General features: G+C 53.7%; 1 protein-coding gene across 4 annotated transcripts; it reads left to right on the top strand.

Annotated features, from left to right (window-relative positions):
- The first annotated feature begins 196 nt into the window (after positions 1-196).
- NUCB1 (nucleobindin 1) lies at positions 197-19,726 on the top strand. Of its 4 annotated transcripts, none has more exons than XM_013063998.2 (13): positions 197-354; positions 759-898; positions 3,729-3,803; positions 6,067-6,199; positions 10,506-10,609; positions 13,463-13,648; positions 13,893-13,983; positions 17,054-17,112; positions 17,383-17,475; positions 17,558-17,650; positions 17,980-18,150; positions 18,624-18,720; positions 18,828-19,726. In XM_013063998.2, exons 2-13 carry the CDS (start codon positions 770-772, stop codon positions 18,938-18,940), a joined length of 1,344 nt encoding a protein of 447 aa, XP_012919452.1. In that variant the 5' UTR covers positions 197-354; positions 759-769; the 3' UTR covers positions 18,941-19,726. The 4 variants fall into 4 exon arrangements, with proteins under 4 accessions (XP_012919452.1, XP_012919451.1, XP_044932994.1 ...); XM_013063997.2 differs by having other exon boundaries at positions 3,696-3,803; XM_045077059.1 differs by having other exon boundaries at positions 759-928; positions 3,696-3,803.
- Positions 19,727-20,182: the final 456 nt, after the last annotated feature.

Genomic DNA, 20,182 nt, shown 5'->3' with positions numbered 1-20,182 from the left:
AAAACTACAACAGCCAGGAGGCGGAGGCAGGCGCCTCCTGGCCAGCGGAAGTGGCCTCATTTTCCCCTGCCTGCAGGGAATTGTAGTTCTCTTCGAAAGCCTCCGCTCTCCGCAGGAAATGCGGCATCAAGAGTTAGAGCTTCCGAGAAGGGAACCGAGGCTTTCGAGAACAGACGAGCGATTTCGGCAAGGGGCGGATCGCTAGACAGGGACCTGGGACCTGGAGCCAACGCGGACCAATCAGACCTCTGAGGGCGGGTCCTCTGCTGGAAAGTGGGCGGGGCCTCGGGGGGAAATCACCCGAACGCGCCGGAGGTCTCAGCCCGGGAAAACGCCCTCTGCGCGGAAGGAAAGGTTAGGGTTTGGGAGGGGTCCTAGATTGGGTCGTGGGGTGGAGCGGGAGAAGGGGACCAGAGGGCTGGAAAACTGGGTCCCGGGGGGGATGGACTGGGCACCAGTACTTCTAGATCCTGGCGAAGAGGGAGGCTGAGGGGCCTGGACCTTTGGTTCTGTGGAAAAGGGGTTGAGATCTCGGATTCCTCAGTCTGAACGAAGAGACTGGGTGCTGGGAGCTAGGACTTCTGGGTCTCAGGAAGGAAGAGCTGGAGGTGCGGAATCCTGTGTCCCGGGAAACGAGACGCTTTGAGTCTTGGCTCTTAGAAGGGGGACGGGGGCGGCGCTGGAGGCCCGGACTGCTGGGTCCATGGGAGTCCTGTCTGACTTGGGACAGACATTATCCACCTTTCTGCCCCCCACAGGCCACGCCGCCATGCCTTCCTCTGGGCCCAGCGCAGCCCTCCTTCTCCTCTTGCCACCGCTGCTGCTGCTGCGCACTGTCCTGGCCTTGCCCCTGGAGCGGGGGACGCCCAAGCAGGAGAGCCCTGCGACCGAGAGCCCAGTGAGTGGCCCTGCCCTGCTTTCCCGCCAGGTGTTTGCAAGTGGTACTACAGTCCCGCGGATCCGCGTCGCTCCTGGGTGGATACTTCCCCCACCGCCGCGGCTTTAAGTTTAACTGCCATTCTTTGCCGTCCTGGGGCTTTGACGTGGTGAAAAACTCGGGGCTAGTATACGTGTGTATGTGCATATTTCTAAGTCCCTGGCTCTGAGGCGTGGGGGAAATGAGGTCAGATTTAAGTGACAAATCTGCATTACCCCCCTATGTTTTAAGTGCCATCCCCAAGAAGGAATCTGAAAAAAGAACTACATTTCCCAGTAACACCTAGGGCAGGTGGAGTTCCTTAACTGGGGTGTGCTGGCTTCCTGGAGCTCGTGGGAGTTGTTAAAGCTGTGAAGGTAGTCCCAACATGTGTTTATCAGATGCTGTGAAACCTTTGGTCTTAGGGAATTTGAGACTCCCAAGGCTCAGGCGCTGATTTCTGGCCTGACTGCTCCTACAGCCTTCATCAGTAAGGGTCACGTCACTGTCTCTGGAGGGGATGGTTCTATGCTCCTGTGTGGCGGTCCCACCTTGTGAGCTAGGCCTGTGCTTGGTGACATCTTTGCAGGCACAGAAGGCACTTCTAAGTCCCCTTTCCCTTCATTCATCCCACACATTTCTTGAGAGTGGACACCAGGGTGATGGTCAGAGAGGAAGGATTGTGAACTGAAGTGCAAAATGCAAGGAAGGACATTCCAGGCAGGGGGAACAGCCTGGGCCAAGACACTGTGGTGTGGAGAGCAGAGTGAGTAGAGAGACATGGAGGTGGCCAGTGGGACTGGAGCAGAATGGGGAGGGGGCAGGTCACGTGGGGCCTCAATGGGGAGCGCCAAGCCTTACTTCACAGGTGAGGCTGAAGCACAAGAGGGTTTAAGTAACTTGCCCAAGAACTGAGGTTTCTAGGTGTAGCAAATAAAAACACAAGATGCCCAGTTAAAATTGAATTTCAGACAAGCATGCATAATGTTGCATATAAGTAAACTCTTGCAGTATATTTATAAATTATTTGTTGTTTTTTTTTTTTTTTTTTTTTTTTTTTTTTTTTTTTTTTTTTAAAGATTTTATTTATTTATTTGACAGACAGAGATCACAAGTAGGCAGAGAGGCAGGCAGAGAAAGAGGAGGAAGCAGGCTCCCTGCTGAGCAGAGATCCCGATGCGGGGCTCGATCCCAGGACCCTGGGATCATGACCTGAGCTGAAGGCAGAGGCTTTAACCCACTGAGCCACCCAGGCGCCCCAAATTATTTGTTGTTTATCAGAAATTTAAAGTGAACTAGGCATTCTAGCTGTCCTAACAAGGTCACCTAGCTAGTAATTGGAAGATTTGGGATTCCAGCCCGTTGGCTAAACAAAAATGTCCACACCTTGGGGCACCTGGCTGGCTTAGTCTGTATGGCATATGACTCTTGATCTCGGGGTTCTGAATTCGAGTCCCACACTGTGGTATAGAGATTACTAAAAATAGAATAGAACAGAATAGAATAGAACAAAACAGATAAATTAACTTTAAAATAATGATGTCAACACCTTAATTCCCAGAACCTGTGACTATCTTACCTTACAGGGCAAAAGAGGGTTTGCAGGTGTGATCGAGACAAGGCTCTTGATGGAAGGAAAAGTTAGCCTGTGTTATCCAAGTGGGCCCAACGTAAACACAAGTGTTCTCTATAAGAGAGAAGCAAGAAGGTCAAAGTCAGAGGTGATAGGATAACGTAAGCAGAGGTCACAGTGATGCAGAGTCATGTGGCAAGGAACACGGGCAACCTCTAGCAGCTGGAAAAGGCAAGGAAACAGATTCTCCCTTAGGGTTTCCAGAATGAACTCAGCCCTGTCCTGTTCTGAGCTTCTGACCTTCAGAACGCTAAGGGAATACATTCGGGTTGCTGTCAGCCAGTGGGAAGTCGGTATACCCACAGGGGCCTGGCTGAGCCATCAGGTTATCCGGCTCCTACCGCGTGCTCGCTACTTACAAAATGATGGCAGTAATAGATTGAGGATCGTGCCAGGCCCTTCATCTTGTGTACTTTTCACCATGGCGCTGAGAAGCAGGGAATTTATTGCCTATTTTATTTTTTATGATTTTATTTATTTGTCACAGGAAGAGAGAGACTGAGAGAGAGAGAGAGCGCTAGCAGGGGAAACTGCAGACAGAGGGGGAAGCAGGCTTCCCGCTGAACAAGGAGCCTGATGCAGGATTCGATCCTAGAACCCCAGGATCATGACTCCAGCTGAAGGCAGATGCTTAATGGGCCGAGCCACCCAGGCATGCCACCCACCTACACACGCCAGTCTGGGTCTAGGAGCGTAGGGATTTTTGTCTGTCTTGGTCACTTGCCGAGTCCCTAGCAGAGCACCTAGTGCGCGGTAGGAGCGCGGGGATTGCCTGATGAACGATGGATGAGAGTATGTTTCACGGCTCGCCAGCAAATACTGGTGTGTCCACCCTGAGCACCCGCTCCATGTGTGGCGTCGGGCTGGGTGTCTGTCTCCCCGTGTGATGTCTACTTTGTCTCCACCAATGGCCTGGGAGGAGACAAGTACCTCGGCCCAGGGGATCAGCCTGGTCTTACGGAGCAGCTGGGGATCAGAACCAGGGCCACCTGGCTCTAGAAGCTTTGTCCCATGGGGCAGGCCTGCCTCTTGCTCCCAGCACGGGGCCTCGGGGTCCTTCAGCCAGCCCCCAGGGATGTTGGCCCTGGCTCCTAAGCACAGGGAGAACGGGGGGGGGGGGCGCTGTGTTCATCCCTGTCCCCTCAGGACACTGGCCTGTACTACCACCGGTACCTCCAGGAAGTCATCAACGTGCTGGAGACAGACGGGCATTTCCGTGAGAAGCTGCAGGCTGCGAATGCCGAGGACATCAAGGTGCGGCTGGGCACAGGCCAGGTGGGAGGGAACGAGGGGCGCGTGCTCGTTCCTGTTGCTCTGCACTCCATGCCGTGTGACCGCCCCGTGCTGTGCCTCAGTTTCCCCTTCTGTAAAGAGGGCGCACTAGCCGAGTCTGCGTTACAGGGTTCAGCTTAGGATCACTAGAGGTGAGATGCGTCAAGGATGGAGATGCACAGGGTGGCGGTCCTCGCACCTACCATGCACGTGCAGGTCCCCCGAGGGCCAGGCTGGTGTGTCCTGCTCAGGAAGAATTCAAGACACAGGAGATGTGGTTGCAGCTCGCCTCCCCTCTAGCTCACGTTGGGCCTCCAGAGGGGCCGAGATTGTCGTCATTTTATGAAGGGGGCCATGGAGGCCCTCATGGCAGTGTTTGTCATCCATATAGGCTCTGTGTCCCCACAGGGCTGGCTGATGGCGGCTTCCCCCTCCACAAGGAGATGGGGCTGACTGGCCCCCTTTCCTCCTTCCTGCCCTGCCGCACACAGACTCCCCCACCCCGTTCAGGTGCGTGTGGGCATGCCCCACCTAGAGGGGCCTCCTTGAGTCCTTGGTCCCAGAGAGGACCCAGGTGGCCCTGCTCCCCCAAAGCCTCCTGGCATTTCTGGGGCTCCCATGTCACCCCCATCTACCTGGCCACCAGTGACGGACCAGCAGAGCCAGAGACCCTAAAGCTCAGTCCCTCCCATTGCCCACCTGGGATAACCTGAGGTGCAGCCATCCCCAACACGCTGCCAGGGTTCAAGATCATATCAGTGGGAAATGATCTTGGAAACAGAAGGGCCAGTGAGGCAGGCAGAGTGTGGAGAGCGACGGGTGCCCAGTACAATGAACAATCCCAGCTCCTCCTCATGTGCTCCGGGCTGAGCAGCCTCACCCTCTGGACCCTGTTGTCTTTCTCAGATACTGGGGGTTCTGATGCAACACTTTGCGGGACGTGAGAGGTGTAGGATGGTGAAGATCCCCACCTCAGGGCCTGCTCTGGCACATCGTGAGGCCACAGTGGATGTCAGTCATCATCCTTGGTGGTGGCAGTAATATCTGCTTGAGTAGGAAAAGAATATGGGGAGACACGACTCTGACCTGATACCCAGTGGCTTTTGCTGGGCTCTCAGTTTGCCCATCTGTAAAATGGGGCTGTGGGCAAGATTAGAGGACAGACCCAGGGAGTCCAGCACAGGGCTTGGCCCAGAGTAGATGCTTGACTGGTTGGGTGAATGGGGCTGTCTTCATGGTCACTGTGTCCTGTTGCCTCTCAAGGGCCATGGGCCCTGTGGGCCGGGGAGCCCCATTGTGAGTCTCAAGTGACCAAAACAGTCTGAGCAATGACAGATAGCAGAGGGCCTTGGGCGGGCCTCAGGAGGGCACAGTCCAGCATGACAAGTGAGAGAGAACTTTTGGAGCAAGGGTGCCCCTTGCCCAAGTGAAGTCTGAAGTCTGAGTGGGGATATCTGTGGTGTAGAAGTTGTTGTGGTGTGTGTGTGTGTGTGTGTGTGTGTGTGTGTGTATGGGGGGTTGAAGGCATGGCATTTCAGACAGCGGGAACTTTGTGTATAAGCAAAGCATTCTGGTACTTTCCGTGTCTCCCCGTGGTTCATGATCACTGCCATAAAGACAGGGGCGATGGGGCTAGAGAGGTGGATGTGTGCAGGGTCTCGGGTACCGGCCGCAGGGATTCTGTCCTGGGGGCCCTGGGGAGCCATGGGGGCTGTGAGCAGGAGAGGGTTGGGGTCAGCTCTGAGCAACAAACAGAATCTGAAGTGAGAGGAGAGGCAGCCCAGGGAAGGCACCCCAGGGAGGGGGGCGGGGAGTTGCCCAGAGGATCTTTCAAGGGAGGTGTTGTGTGCTTTGAGTGTCTAAGGGCAGTGAGGATCTGCTTAGGCCTAGAAAGGGGGTGGCGGGAGAATCCTAGGCAGAGGGACCAACCAGCATGTGCAAAGCCCAGGAGGGGGAAAGAGCCTTGAGTGTGGAGGCTGATGCCCAGTTCGTGCTGCTGGAACCAAATGTGATTTGACGGATGGTGGGCCTCGGGGCTCCTGGGGTGGGCAGGGCCTCAGACGCCAGGCTGCAGGGCTGGACCTGGTCTCGGAGGCTTGGGGAGCGGGTGGGCCAAGGGTCTGTAAGCTTTCCAGGCTTCACAAAGCTGGTAGAAGTCTCCCGGGAGGGCAGAGAAAGGACGAGGCTGCCCCGTGCGCCCCCTTCAGGGCCCCCAGCCTGACCAGTGTCCCCTCCACCTGGGCAGAGTGGAAAGCTGAGCCGGGAGCTGGACTTTGTCAGCCACCATGTCCGCACCAAGCTGGATGAGCTCAAGAGGCAGGAGGTGTCTCGGCTACGGATGCTGCTCAAGGCCAAGATGGATGCGGAGCAGGAGCCCAGTAAGCAGGGGTGGGTGGGGTGGGATGGCCTCCCTCCTAGGGACTCACCACCACCCCCACCCCACCCCTGTCCACCACCTAAGATGTGCATAGAAAATTGACCGAGTTTTCTTTCTAGAACCATCTACCGCTAACATGACTGGTGGATTGTTTTTTGCTTCTCCGTTTCATTTTTTAAATTTTTATTTTTAAAAACCATTTTCATTTAATGGGGCACCTGGGTGGCTCAGTTGGTTAAGTGGCTGCCTTCGGCTCAGGTCATGATCCCAGGGTCCTGGAATCAAGTCCCACATCAGGCTCCCTGCTCAGCAGGGAGTCTGCTTTTCCCTCTCCCTCTGCCTGCTGCTCTGCATACTTGTGCTCTCTCTCTGTCAAATAAATAAATAAAATCTTTAAAAATAAATAATAAATAAATGAAAACCATTTTCATTTAAAATATTGATGTAGGGATGCCTGCGTGGCTCAGTTGGTTAAGCGTCTGGATTTGCCTGTTCTTGGACACTCCAGATAAATGGAGCCCTACCGTCTGTGACCTTTTGTGTCTGGACCTTTCACTTCTAAAGTTTTCAAGGTTCATCCAAAATGTAACGTGTGTCAGCAACTTCCTTTTTGGGGGCCAAGTACTATTCCAATGTAAAGATAGACCCCATTGGGTTTATCGACTCATTGGTTGATGGATATATGGGTTGTCTGCACCCTTTGGCTATGGACCTATGGACCGTAGTGGTATATATTTTTTAATTTCTAAAAAAAATTTTAAAGATTTTATTTATTAGAGGCAGAGAGAGAACGAGCCGTGGGGAGGGAGAGCGGGGGAGAGAAGCAGACTCCCCACTGAGCAGGGAGCTCGATGTGGGACTCGATCCCATGACCCGGAGATCATGACCTGAGCTGAAGGCAGGTGCTGAACTCACCAAGCCACACAGCCCCGCCCCCGCCCCTCCCATGTTGTTATACTTACTGTGGCTCTGTGGTAGTCTGGTATGGGGCGTGACCACATGTAAGGACATGCCCCCTTTCTTGAGATGGACCCTCTTATCTCTGGACATCCTGTGAGGCTCCCATGTTATGGAAGGGGGTGCTGAGCCTTGGTGGATGGTGTTGATGGTCAGTAGGAGAACTGGGCTTTGTTTTCATTTCTTTCTTTCTTTTTTTTTTTTTTAAGATTATATTTATTTGACAGAGATCACAAGTAGGCAGAGAGGCAGGCAGAGAGATAGAGGAGGAAGCAGGCTCCCCGCCGAGCAGAGAGCCCGATGCGGGACTCGATCCCAGGACCCTGAGATCGTGACCTGAGCCGAAGGCAGAGGCTTAACCCACTGAGCCACCCTTGCGCCCCCCCCCCCTTTTTTTTTTTTAAATGATCGAAAGAGAGAAAGCATTAGCAGGGGGAGGGGCAGAGGGAAGGAAAAGGAGACTCTGCTCTGAGCACAGAGCCCAATGCGCGGCTTGATCCCAGGACCCCGAGACCACGACCCAAGCCAAAGTCAGACACGCCTGTTTTCACGACTTACCTGATTCCACGGGTCCACTGACGAACACGTGTCTCCGGTTGTACTGTGTGCCGGGCACCAGGCAGGTGCTGGAGCTCCACGGTGACCAGATGGCCTGCATAGGCACCCACGGCTGTCTGCTGATTTAATTATTACAGTTCCAGAGTTGACCACTTCACCATCCATTGCTGTTGCCTGGGTCCCGCTTGGATCACTGCAGTCGCCTCCTCCCTGGGCTCCCTGGTGCCTCCCCTGCTTTGGGTCCTAGTCCCCGCCCCTGCACTCCTTCAGCAGCCAGGGGGATCCTGTAGCCATTTCCTGTGGCCACTGCAGCAAATCACCACAAATTCAGGGGTTAAAGAACACACACCAATTCCCTTACAGTTGGGAGATCAGAATCGGAAGTCAGTTTCACCCAGCAAAAATCAGTGCATCAGCACAGCCGCACTCCTTCTGGAGGCCCTAGGGGCAGCCTGTTGCCTCGTCTTTTCTGGCTGCTGGAGTGGCATTCCTTGGCAGGTGGCTTCTTCCTCCGTCCTCAAAGCTAGTATGTAGCCTTTGTGTTCAGTGCTCACGTGGCCTTCCCCCTCTGCCTCCCTCTTTTTTTTTTTTTTTTAGGTTTATTTGTTGGAGAGAGCGCGCACGCGCATTCTTGGGAGCATGAGCAGTGGGGAGAGGCAGAAGACAGGAATAAGACTGCTGAGTGTGGAACCCAATACCAGGCTTGATCTCATGACTCTGAGATCATGACCTGAGCCGAAATTTCAAGAGTCGGAGGCTTAACCCGCTGAGCCACCCAGGCACCCCTGCATCCCTCTTAGAGGGACCCTTATGGTTGCATTGGATCTCCTGGGTAACCCGAGATCACCTCCCCATCTCCAGATTCTTAATTTAATCACCTGAAAGTCACACTTTGCCACCTGAGATCCCCTAGTCATGGGTTCCAGGGTTTAGGGCATGGGCGTCTTAGGGGTGGTGACGCAGTCCATCACAGCATCCAGTCCACATCCTGTCCCTCCTCTTCTTAGGACTCACCCCGGCTTCCCAGAGGTCAGCAGGCCCAAGTCCACGGTCCTCACGGCTGCACTGCCTACCCGACCCCTCCCTTTACAGGTGCCCTCTCCTGTCAGCGTTTTTAATAACGCTTCCGGGCAGCGTGTGTCTGTCACCTCTGGACCTTGACCCTGGCACTTCCCTCTGCCTGGGATGTTCTCAGGCTCTTTGCACTGCTGGCCAAGCTTCTGTCTCAGCTCCTACCCTGATGGGGCTGCTCAAGGGAGGTTCTGTTGGTTGCTATCCCTGGGATTGCTAGGGTCACGTGTGTTGGTCCTCTGTCTCCTGCTGGGTGCTGGGGGCAAGGGGAGCCCACGCTGCTGCTGTCTGGTTCCCATGGCGGCCCCAGGGCCAGGTACCACGTCTGGCCCAGGGGTAGGGGCTCAGCCCCCATTAGTGGCATGAATAATGCATCATGAAATTTGATCTGTGTCTGTGTCCTGTGAGCCTGTCCCTCCTCTGGGCTCACCCTGGGCAGAGCTGGCCCCATGGTAACACAAGACCTCAGGTTCCCGGCCTTCCCGTGTGTGTACAGTTCTCTCCCTTCCCAGAACGGGAGCCACTGGAGAGCCGGCCTGGGTCTGATTTACATGTCCCGCTGCCCCTCACAGGCTGGCTTTAGCACCCCGGAAGTCCCAGGTCAGGTTGTGGCAGGATCAGTTTCTTCTGCTGGGAATCAGTTCTGGGTCTCTCTTTGGCTTGGATACGGCCAGCTTCTGCCTCGTGTCTTCCCTGCAGTGTCCAAATTTTTTTCCCTTTTAGAAGGAAACAAGTCCTCTTGGATTTGGGTCTACCCCGAGACCTTGTTTTAACTTGGTCACCTCTGGGAAGACCCTCTCTGCCAATAAGGTTACATTTGGAGGGTCTGGGGGTAAGGACCCCAACAAATGGGTTTTGGGGCACATAATTCAGCCCATAACAGGACTTGCGCTCTGGAGTCCGGCAATGGGTTCTAATATTCTCTCTGCCACTTCCTAGATGATGGTGACCTAGACAAGTCCCTGACCCTCTCTGGGCCTCAGTTTTCACATCTGTAAAATGGGATCATCGTAGAACCTTTGTCTTAAGATTTTTGTGAGAAATAAATGCTCTAGAGATGCCTGGATGGCTCAGTCGGTTAAGCTTCTGCCTTCAGGTCAGGTCATGATCCCAGGATCCTGGGACTAAGCCCTGCATTGGGCTCCCTGCTCAGCAAAGGAGTTTGCTGTTCCCTCTGCCTGCCATTCCTCCTGCTTGTGTGTTTCTCTCTCTCTTTCTTTCTGATAAGTAAATACAATTTTTAAAAAATACATTAAATAGGAGTGCCTTGGTGGCTCAGAGGGTTAAGCCTCTACCTTCAGCTCAGCTCATGGTCCCAGGGTCCTGGGATTGAGCCCCTCATCAGGCTTTCCACTCAGCAGGGAGCCTGCTTCTTCCTCTCTCTCTGCCTGATGTTTGTGATCTCTCTCTCTGTTAAATAAATAAAGTATTTTAAAAATGCATTAAATATATTTAATGTATTTAAAGCAGAGCCTAACATATAGTGAGTACTCAATACATGTTGATTATTATTATGGTTATTGTTTTGAGCATCAGAGTCAGCTGTGGTGTCACCTCCTCCAGGAAGCCCTCCCTGATTGCCCCAGCTTCATTCAGGACATCCTCTGTGCTTTCCCAGTACCTGCTGTGACCTCCTTCAGAGCAGATCTAGCCCAGGGATTTTGAAAGAAGGAACTTCTGTGCACTTTTTTTTTTTTTAAAGTAACGTCTCCCTCATCCAGATGTACAGGTGGATCACCTGAGCCTCCTGAAGCAGTTTGAACATCTGGACCCTCAGAATCAGCACACCTTCGAGGCCCGCGACCTGGAGCTGCTGATCCAGACGGTAGTGTGTGTGTGTGGGGGGGTGCTCTGGGCAGTGGACTGAAGGAGGCTTCATGGACAGGGAGAAGGGAATGGAGCCTGGGACATGTGCTCCATCACCCTGGTGTTCTCCGAGGTCAGTGGCTGCAAAGGCCAGGCAGTCCCCGGAAGCCTCCCCAGATTCTCTCTGGGAGAGCAAGGTGTAGGCAGAATGGGCTGGGCTCCATGCAGACCATTTCAGATCCTTCCTCGGCTTTGTCCTTCCCCATATGACTTGGGTGGGGGCGGGGGTGGCAGAATCATGCAGAATCGCGCCCCCCAGAGATGTCCCACCCTTCACATCCCAATCAGTGGAACCTCTGGCTGCGTAGACCTCTCTTGGTGAAAGAGATTTTGCAGAGGGGATTAAGCGGAGGGTCCTGAGCGGGTGAGATTACCCTGGGTTATCGGGTGGGCCCTCCGTGTCCTCACAGAGGGAGGTGTGACTACCTTTGGAGGTAGCAGTGTGAAGCAGAAAGTGCTCAGTTGCTGGCTTTGCAGACAGGGGAAGGAGCTGCCAGTGTGGAAGGCAGTTCTAGAAAGGAGAAGTCTGTAGAAGGAGCATGGCTCGGCCTCCACTGTAATATGAGCTCTGTAAAACTATTTTCATATCTCTGGCCTCCATAATACAAGATGATCAATGTGTGTTGTTTTCTTTCTCTCTCTTTCCTTTTTTTCTTTAAGTAGGCTCCACACCCAATGTGGGGCTTGAACTCACAACCTTGAGATCGAGTCATGTGCCTGACAGACTGAGCCACCTAGGTGCCCCTGAATGTTGTCGCCCTCGGCCCGCAAGGATGGCAAGAAGCCCCAGTTCAGACGCATCTTCTCTCTCTTTATTTCCGCAAGTCTACACACTTATATACGCTTACATGACCAATCAGCGAGCAGGGTACAGGAGGGAGCGAATCAGGCTGTGCACCTAAACGAACAACTTCGCTAGCAACCAATGCTGTTTACCTCCTCTTTGGGCGTTCTGCTTAGTCTCACGAGGCAATCCTAACCTGGCAACTAGCCAGGCGCCATCTTTTAATGGCGGAGGCCGCCCTGGCCAGGGGCCTGCCTCCGACAAATGTGTGTTGTTTTACACCATTTACATTTACACCAAGTGTACAATTATAGCAGCCATAGGAGCTAATAGAGCCCTTATCTGAGAAGCAGGATCTCCAGCCCAGCCTCATGGGGACAGCCAAGGGCGGCGGGGCTGGGGAGTGCAAGGCTGTGCCCAGACTTGACCCTGCCTCTTCCCTGCTTGCATTCCTTCCCTGGGTCCCCAGTGCCTCCAGGACAAACCTGGAGTGCCCCGTTTCTGGCCTCCTGGAGCTTCATCTAGTGGCCCTGAAGATAATAGCCGTCAGTTGAGTATTCCTGGCATTGGGCTCAGTCCCTGAGAAATGTTTTTGCCAGTCACTTCCAGAATATTCCAGAAACTCTGCTTTTCTCCAGCCCCACCGTCCTTCTCCTAGCTTCAGCTCGCAACATCTCTCATAGCTGCTTCTTCAGTGGGCTCCCTGCTTCTGCCTTCCGAGCTCACCAGGACTTCTCAACTTAGCACTCTTGACGTTTGGAGCTGGATAATTCTTTGTTGTGGGGGAGGTTTGTGCATTATAGGACGTTTAGCTGCATCCCTGCTCTCTACCCACTCAATGCCTGTAGACCTATCCTCGTTGTGAGAACCTGTTCCCCACACAGCAGCTGTGTTCGTTTCTTATACCGCCCTATAACAAATTACCACAAACCTAATAGCTTAAGACACCTTGAAATTATCGCATTGTGTAACAACTTACCACAGACTCAGTGACTTAACACAACAAATGTGAGGCGCCTGGCAGGTTCAGTCATTAGAACGCTTGACTCTTGATCTTGCAGTGGTGAGTTCGAGGCCCATGTTGGGTGTGGAAGTTACTTAAAAAATAAAATTCTTTTTTGAATTAAAAAAATAAAAAATAGAATTGTATTCTCTCCCAGTTCTGGAGGCCAGAAGTCCAAAATCAGTATCCCTGAGTCCAAACCAAGACTTTGGCAGAGCTGTACTCTCTTTAGAAGCCATAGGGAAGGGGCGCCTGGGTGGCTCAGTCGTAAAGTATCTGCCTGCAGCTCACGTCATGATCCCAGAGTCCTGGGATCGAGCCCCACATTGGGCTCCGTGCTCAGCAGGAAGCCTGCTTTTCCCTTTCCCACTCTCCCTACATCTGTTCCCTCTCTCGCTTTATCTCTCTCTCTCAAATAAATAAATCTTTTTTTTTTTTAAAGATTTTATTTATTTATTTATTTGATAGAGAGAAATCACAAGTAGATGGAGAGGCAGACAGAGAGAGAGAGGGGAAGCAGGCTCTCTGCTCAGCAACTGCATTGGCTCAGGTCATGATCCCGGGGTCCTGGAATCAAGGCCCGCATCGGCCTCCACCTGCTCTTCGGGTAGCCTGCTTCCCCCTCTCCCTCTGTCTGCCACTCCCCCTGCTTGAGCTCTCTGTCTCTCTTTGTCAAATAAAAAAATAAAATCTTAAAAAAAAAAAAAAAGTGGGAGGCGCCTGGGTGGCTCAGTGGGTTAAGCCTCTGCCTTCGGCTCAGGTCATGATCCCGCGGTCCTGGGATCAAGCCCCACGTCCAGCACTCTGCTCAGCGGGGATCCTGCTTCCCCGCCTCTCTCTCTGCCTGCTTGTCATCTCTGTCAAATAAATAAAAGCTTTAAAAAAAAAAAAAAAAGAGAGAGCTCAGGACATGGAGCCCAGGACTGGGTGGAGATTGGGGTGGCCCTTGACCAGGTTCAGGGCTGAGGGCCTGGAATTTGGAGGTTGAAATTAGGGCCTAGGTGTGACCATCTGCCTCTCTCCAGGCCACCCGGGACCTCGCCCAGTACGACGCAGCCCATCATGAAGAGTTCAAACGCTATGAGATGCTGAAGGAACACGAGAGACGCCGTTATCTGGAGTCCCTGGGAGAGGAGCAGCGAAAGGAGGCAGAGAGAAAGCTGGAAGAACAACAACGCCGGCACCGAGAGCACCCCAAAGTCAATGTACCTGTAAGAACCCTCATTTGTGGCTACCCCACACCAAGTCCAACTCTCCAGGCACCGCAAGATGAGAAAGTAGCCAAAGAACTACAATTCCCAGCAGATCCTGAGGCCAGAAGGCCCTTTAAATATGCTCAGCCACCTCCAGGAGCTGCTGGGAGTTGTAGTTTTTCTTGCTTGAGGGGCATGACATTCGAGGGCTGGGAGGGACTCAGACTTCTTGCTCATGAGCCCCTGGCTCTCCCCTCCACAGGGCAGCCAAGCCCAGTTGAAGGAGGTATGGGAGGAGCTGGATGGATTGGACCCCAACAGGTTTAACCCCAAGACCTTCTTCATACTGCATGGTAAGGTGGGGAAGAGCCCCAAGACCCAGGCTGAACCCTGAGGCTCTGACCTTTCTGGGGCCTGAATTCTAAGAAGTGTCCCCATTGCAGTGAGGCTTAGGCAGGCCAAAGAGATCTGAGCCTGACCCTCCTGTTGGTCTAGAAGGGTCCACCCTTCTGCATTGCTAGAACCTTCTAGTGAAGATCTAGTTCTCTTTTCAGGGATACACTAGACTCCTCGGTTCTCAGGCTGATACCCACTAACTGAGCCATCAGACTTGGCTAGGCTGGGCGTGCCTCCCACAGTAGCCTAGGAGCCCTGCTGCCAAATAAACAGGCCTCCAGGGACTGGAAGGCTATCTTTTCCATGGTGGTTCAGACACACGTATCCCTTCATTCTCCTCCTCTGAAGGAACCTAACCCAGGTTTGCCAGGACCCCCTCAGATGTGCTTGTCCCAGAAGCTGCCAGCAGTCCGCGGAGCTTAGCTGGGCCTGGCTCATTGATTCAGCAGACATTTCCCCAGTTCCCTCTGAGACCAAGCTTCGTGGAGAGTCTGTGGATCCCCCTGTGAAGGGAACCGAGCTCCCCCCCTCACACAGCCAGTGATCAGGCAAACTGATAACGCTGTATTTCGGTGAATCTAAAAAATCCAGGTAGTATAAGATGTTCTAGAATTTTTTTTTTTAAAGATTTTTTTTTAATTTATTTATTTGACAGAGAGAGATCACAAGTAGGCAGAGAGGCAGGCAGAGAGAGAGAGGAGGAAGCAGGCTCCCTGCTGAGCAGAGAGCCCGATGTGGGACTCGATCCCAGGACCCTGAGATCATGACCTGAGCCGAAGGCAGCGGCCTAACCCACTGAGCCACCCAGGCGCCCAGATGTTCTAGAATTTTTACACAAGCCGCCCATGAAACTCACACACCACCAATGCCAAGATGTCTCTTGATCTTGGGGGTGGGGGGTGGGGGGGTGACAGTCAAGGAAGGGGATTTGATAATAGTGCCCCGAGGAGTGCTAAGAGATGAGTAACGTGGAAGAGATGACAGGAGGGTTATGGGCGGAAAGTGTATTGTATCCACCAGCCCCCATGTGGCTGTTAAGCTCTTGAAACACACCAAGGAACTGAATTCTCTAGTTTTGAGACATGATTTTTTTTTTTTTTTTTAATTTGTAACTGTGGTAAAATACACCTAACCATGAAATGTCCCATCTTTGGCCCTTTTGAAGTGGATAGTTCAGGTAGGCTAAGGACACCCACATGTTGTTCAGCCAAAGTCCAGAATTATTCTTCATCCTTTCCAAAGGAAAACTCTTTGGTCAATCAACAACTTCCCCACTACTCCTCCCCACCCAGCCCCTGGCCACCTCCCTTCTGGGTGCTGTCTCTGTGAATTCTAGCTATTTCACACAAGTGGACTCATACAGAATTTGTCTTGTTTGGGACTGCTTCTGTCTGCCTTAAGGGCTGACAGAATCCAGCTGTGTGGAGGATAGGCTATATGGTGGGAGGGCCAAAAGCCTGGAGAAGACGGGACATGCTGGTGGCTTTGCCATGGGAAGGAGGGAAGAGGGACACCTGGGTGGCTCAGTTGGTTGGGAAGGAGGGACGAGCCGTTGGATTGTGGGTTTACCTCGAAGGGCAAGCTGGTAGGACTCGCAGCTTGGATGCAGCTGGATGAGGATTATGAGCTAACAAAAAGGGTCAGGGGTGACTCTGAGGTACTTGGTGGGAGCAGCCATATTTGGGAACTAAGTCCGTTCGTGTTAAACTGCAGATGTCTGTCAGACACTTATGTGGCCAGGAGAGTTGACAGTTGGATATTCAGGTGTAGAGGCACTGGTAGATGAGGGACTGGAGGGACCCATCTGAAGAGGGGCGGGCCAGTCACAGTCTTTCTGTAATGATCCAAATGTTCCGTGCCATCCAATATGGCAGCCACCAGCTACATGTGGCTGTTGAATGCTTGACTGGTAACAAGTGGGGTGAGACACTGGGATTTTTTTTTTTTTTTTAGATTTTTATTTTATTATTTCTTTGAGAGACAGAGCAGGAGCAGGGTGAAGGGCAGAGGGAGAAGCAGACTTCCTGCAGAGCAGGGGTCCTGACGTGGAACTCCATCCCTCCCAGGATCATGACCTGAGCTGAACAGTTGAACAGTTGCTTAACCCACTGAGCCATCCAGACTCCCCCTGGGATTTTTTATCTTAATCGATTTAAATTTAAATGGCCAGTGTGGCTGGCGGCTACATGATGGATTCCAGGATTAGATGGCCTGAGCCCTGGGGCCCACCGATAGGTAGCATTCCGGAGGAGGATGGAGCCAAAGGAACCAACGAAGGAGAACGAGGGGTATTTGGGAGGAGAAAATGATGTTCTGGAAGCCAAGGGCAGAAAGTCAAGTAAAATGCTGGTGAAAAATTAACCATTGGCGGGATCCCCCGGGTGGCTTGGTCAGTGGAGCATGTAACTCTGGATCTCGGGGTTTTAAGTTTGAGGCCCACACTCACTGTAGAGGATGCTTAAAAATAAAATGTTTTTAAAAAAATTAAACATTGGATTTACGAGGTCAGGGTTTCCAGCCTCCTCTGAAGGACCAGTGTGGGCGCTGATCTGAGTGAGCGAGGGGTGGGGGCGGGGGGACAGCGAGCGTGGCCCATGCGGCTGAGAAACCTGGAGCCTCGGAGCCATACAAGCTGGGTGACAGGTGGAGAGATTCCTGTGGCCGGGGTCTCTGGGACAGAGGCCTCTGACACCCCTGGCTCCTGGGCAAAGGGCTTGATCCTGTGCCTAGATCATCAGGGGTTAGGGATCAAGTAGTCCTGCGTTATGACCATCCCAAGAGTGGTCTTGGCAAAGCCCGCCTTCGTTTATTCCCTTCTGGAGACCCTGGTTGGTAGGGATCTGGCTGTCCTAGCAACTGGCCAATGGGGTACTGAAGCCTGAAAGGTATCATTGTATTGTTGGAGACCCAAGGATACCTGTCCTCTCATAACAGAGCCCACATCAGCCCCCAATTCTTTCTCTAGCAGAAAGAATTGATCCACCCTGTACTCAGTACCCCCAAGATACCCTATTGTCTCCCCCTCAGATATCAACAGTGATGGGGTCCTGGATGAACAGGAGCTGGAGGCCCTCTTCACCAAGGAGGTGAGCGAGCATTTTGGGAACCACGGGTGCAGAGGATGCCCGCATTGGACATGTGTCCCCTTGGGTCCCCCTGGATGGGAACTCAAGAGAAACTACAACTCCCAGCAGCCCCTGGGACAGAAGGAGGCTACCAGGAGTGTCAGGGGGCCCCTGAGGACTTCTGGGAGTTGAAGTTGCGTGGTCTCTGTGTGTAAAGAAACGGAGTAGCCTAGGTGAGAGGTCGCCCTGGACCCCTCAATGTGTCCTTCCCCTCCCTTGACACTGCTGCAGCTGGAGAAGGTGTATGACCCGAAGAACGAAGAAGATGACATGCGGGAGATGGAGGAGGAGCGGCTTCGCATGAGGGAGCACGTGATGAAGAACGTGAGATGAGGAACGGGACATGGGGAGGATGGGGGCTGGGGTGGAGTGAGGCCCAGCTCTGTTGCTTACCCTGGCTCCCCAGGTGGACACCAACCAGGACCGCCTTGTGACCCTGGAGGAGTTCCTCGCATCCACCCAGAGGAAGGAGTTTGGGGACACCGGGGAGGGCTGGGAGGTGAGACCATGGAGGATTCTCTGAGTCCTGAATGCCTCTCTCCCCCCAGCCCGAAGCCTTCTTTCAGAGTCTCTGGACATTTCTTTTACCCTCTGGGTCTCTGTCCCCCTACCCTGGCTCTCTGCCTCCCTCTGTCTCTGGGTTCAGTCTCCATCCCCCTCTGGGTCTCTCTTCTCCCCTTTCTCTGGGTCTTTATCACCCTCAGCTTCCACGCAGAGCTCTTCTGCCCTCACACGTGACCCAGGCCGCCTCTGTTAGCGGCGCCCTCCCCAGCACAGGTGGGCTAAGGCTCACGGCACCCTGCTGAGACCCCTGCCCTCACCTCGCAGACAGTGGAGATGCACCCTGCCTACACGGAGGACGAACTAAGGCGTTTTGAGGAGGAGTTGGCCGCCCGGGAGGCAGAGCTGAATGCCAAGGCGCAGCGCCTCAGCCAGGAGACAGAGGCCCTGGGGCGCTCTCAGGGCCGCCTGGAGGCCCAGAAGAGAGAGTTGCAGCAGGTGACTGGCCAGGGAGGCTGGCCCCATCCTCTAAGTCCCTGATGGCCTCTGTCCTTGTATATTCAGAAGCTGGGAAGGCCTGTGGCCACCATGTTCATCACTACTAGACTCTCAGGTGGTGACCGCCATCTTTAGTAAGGGCGGGTGTCCCCATCCCTGACCGCTCTGTGGCTGCCATGGTGGATAAGGGCAGTGGGGCTCTAAGCAAGAAAGTGGGAGGGAGGAAGACCAAAGACAGAGTGGGAGGCTAGACTCAGCAAGGGTTCAGTGAAGGCTTCCCGGTCCCGAGGTATGAACCAAGCCATGACAGGGGAGGGAAAACTGGATCTTCTTACTGTTAAGCCCAACTCTCAGAGAGAGAGAAAAATGCCAAGGCCCATAGGGAAGGGATGGGTTCAGGACCACTTAGCAGGTTGCCATGGAGACTCGGTATCATCCCCTCTTGCCCACGCAATCTGCCCCACTCGCTGCAGGCTGTCCTGCAAATGGAACAAAGAAAACAGCAGCAGCAAGGCCAGAACAGCCCAGCCCCTGGCCCCGAGGGACAGCTCCAGTTCCACCCGGACACAGGTGCTCTGGGCACCCCGGGGGCGGGGAGGGTGCTGGCGGCCACTCCAGGTCCGAGGGAGGAAGAAGCTGGGATGCCTACTGCTACCATTGCCTCCCTGCATTTCCAGATGATGCACCTGTCCCAGCTCCAGTGGGTGACCAGAAGGATGGCGACCCTTTAGAAAAGAAGGTTCCCGATCAGCCTCCACAGCTGCCCCAGTCGGACACCCAACACCTGTGATCCTCCTGGGACCCCCCCCCCCATACACACACACACACACACACATACACACACACACACGCTCTGGGTTCCTACCGAGGCAGCTGGTGGGAGGGGGCTGTGGAGTCGACATCAACCTCCCTGGGGGGCCAGTGACTTGTGTGGCCGCCTGGGGGAGGGGAGGGCCAGGTGGCTCTTCACACATTGCTCCCTGAGCCCTACATCTGCCCCTCAGCTTCCACAGCCTCCCAGTCTGTGCTCCCTTCTTTCCGAGACCCCCAAGTCTAGTTGGACCCTCACTGCATCCCTAACTTAGGGAAGTCCTCTCCCTCCTGAGAAGGGTTGGCTTTGTGCCTGCCTTCTCGAGATGGTTTGGCCTCAGCTGCCCAGGTCATGGCTACCCTGGCATCCTGCCTTTGTCCCCACTGCTGCTGGAATGCCTGCTGTCTGGCTTCTGTCGGCTGATGAGGTATTTTGGGGGGGGGGTCTCGAGAGAACCATTGATGCTCAAGGACAGTGTCTTCCCCATGGCTGGCTGCGAGGGACAGCAGAGTCATGAGCATAGCTGACAAGTGCTGACCCCAGGAACCCAGACTTTCCCTGACCCCTGGCTTCCAGCTGCCTGGCTCCTTGCCCTTTTCCCACACAGCCCCAGAGGGGTCCTGGAGCCAACCCAGCCCCAGGATCAGGTTCCAGCTCCTCAGCCCATGGAGGAGGCCCTGCCCCACTTTCTGGCCTTTTTTCACATGGTTCCAAGTTCTGCTCTGTACTCCAGTTCCATCCAAATACACTTTCTGGAACACTTTCCATTCCTCTGTGTCTTTGGATATACCGTTCCCTCTGAAACCTCATCCCCAATTCCCCTGCTAAAGTCCTCATTCTGTAATAGCTGAGGGGCTTCATCCTGGCAACTTTCTGTCTTCTGAGAAGTCCACCGTGTGTGTGTGTGTGTGTGTGTGTGTGTGTGCGCGCGCACACACACACACACACACACACCCCATTCAGCAGGATCCCAGCCACAAGGATAGAAAGGTTTAGTATAGAAAAAGTATTATCTCCCAACACAAGACATCCTAGGGTAGGCTGATTCCAGGAAACCACTTCCTCCCATAACCTAGTTCTGCTGTGGCCCCAGAGTGGCTGCAGCTGCTCCAGATATCACATCTGCACCAACAGCTGATGAAGGAAATTGGCAGAGGTGACAAATCAGAGCCTCTTAGTACCCCTGCATGCCAGCGCGTGTTTGCCAGCACACCACTGGGC

The sequence above is a fragment of the Mustela putorius genome, unplaced genomic scaffold (genome assembly GCF_011764305.1).
Source record: "Mustela putorius furo isolate JIRA1106 unplaced genomic scaffold, ASM1176430v1.1 tig00000196_pilon_pilon_pilon, whole genome shotgun sequence".
NCBI classification, from domain to species: domain Eukaryota; kingdom Metazoa; phylum Chordata; class Mammalia; order Carnivora; family Mustelidae; genus Mustela; species Mustela putorius.
This window is presented reverse-complemented; position numbering and strand designations above follow the sequence as displayed.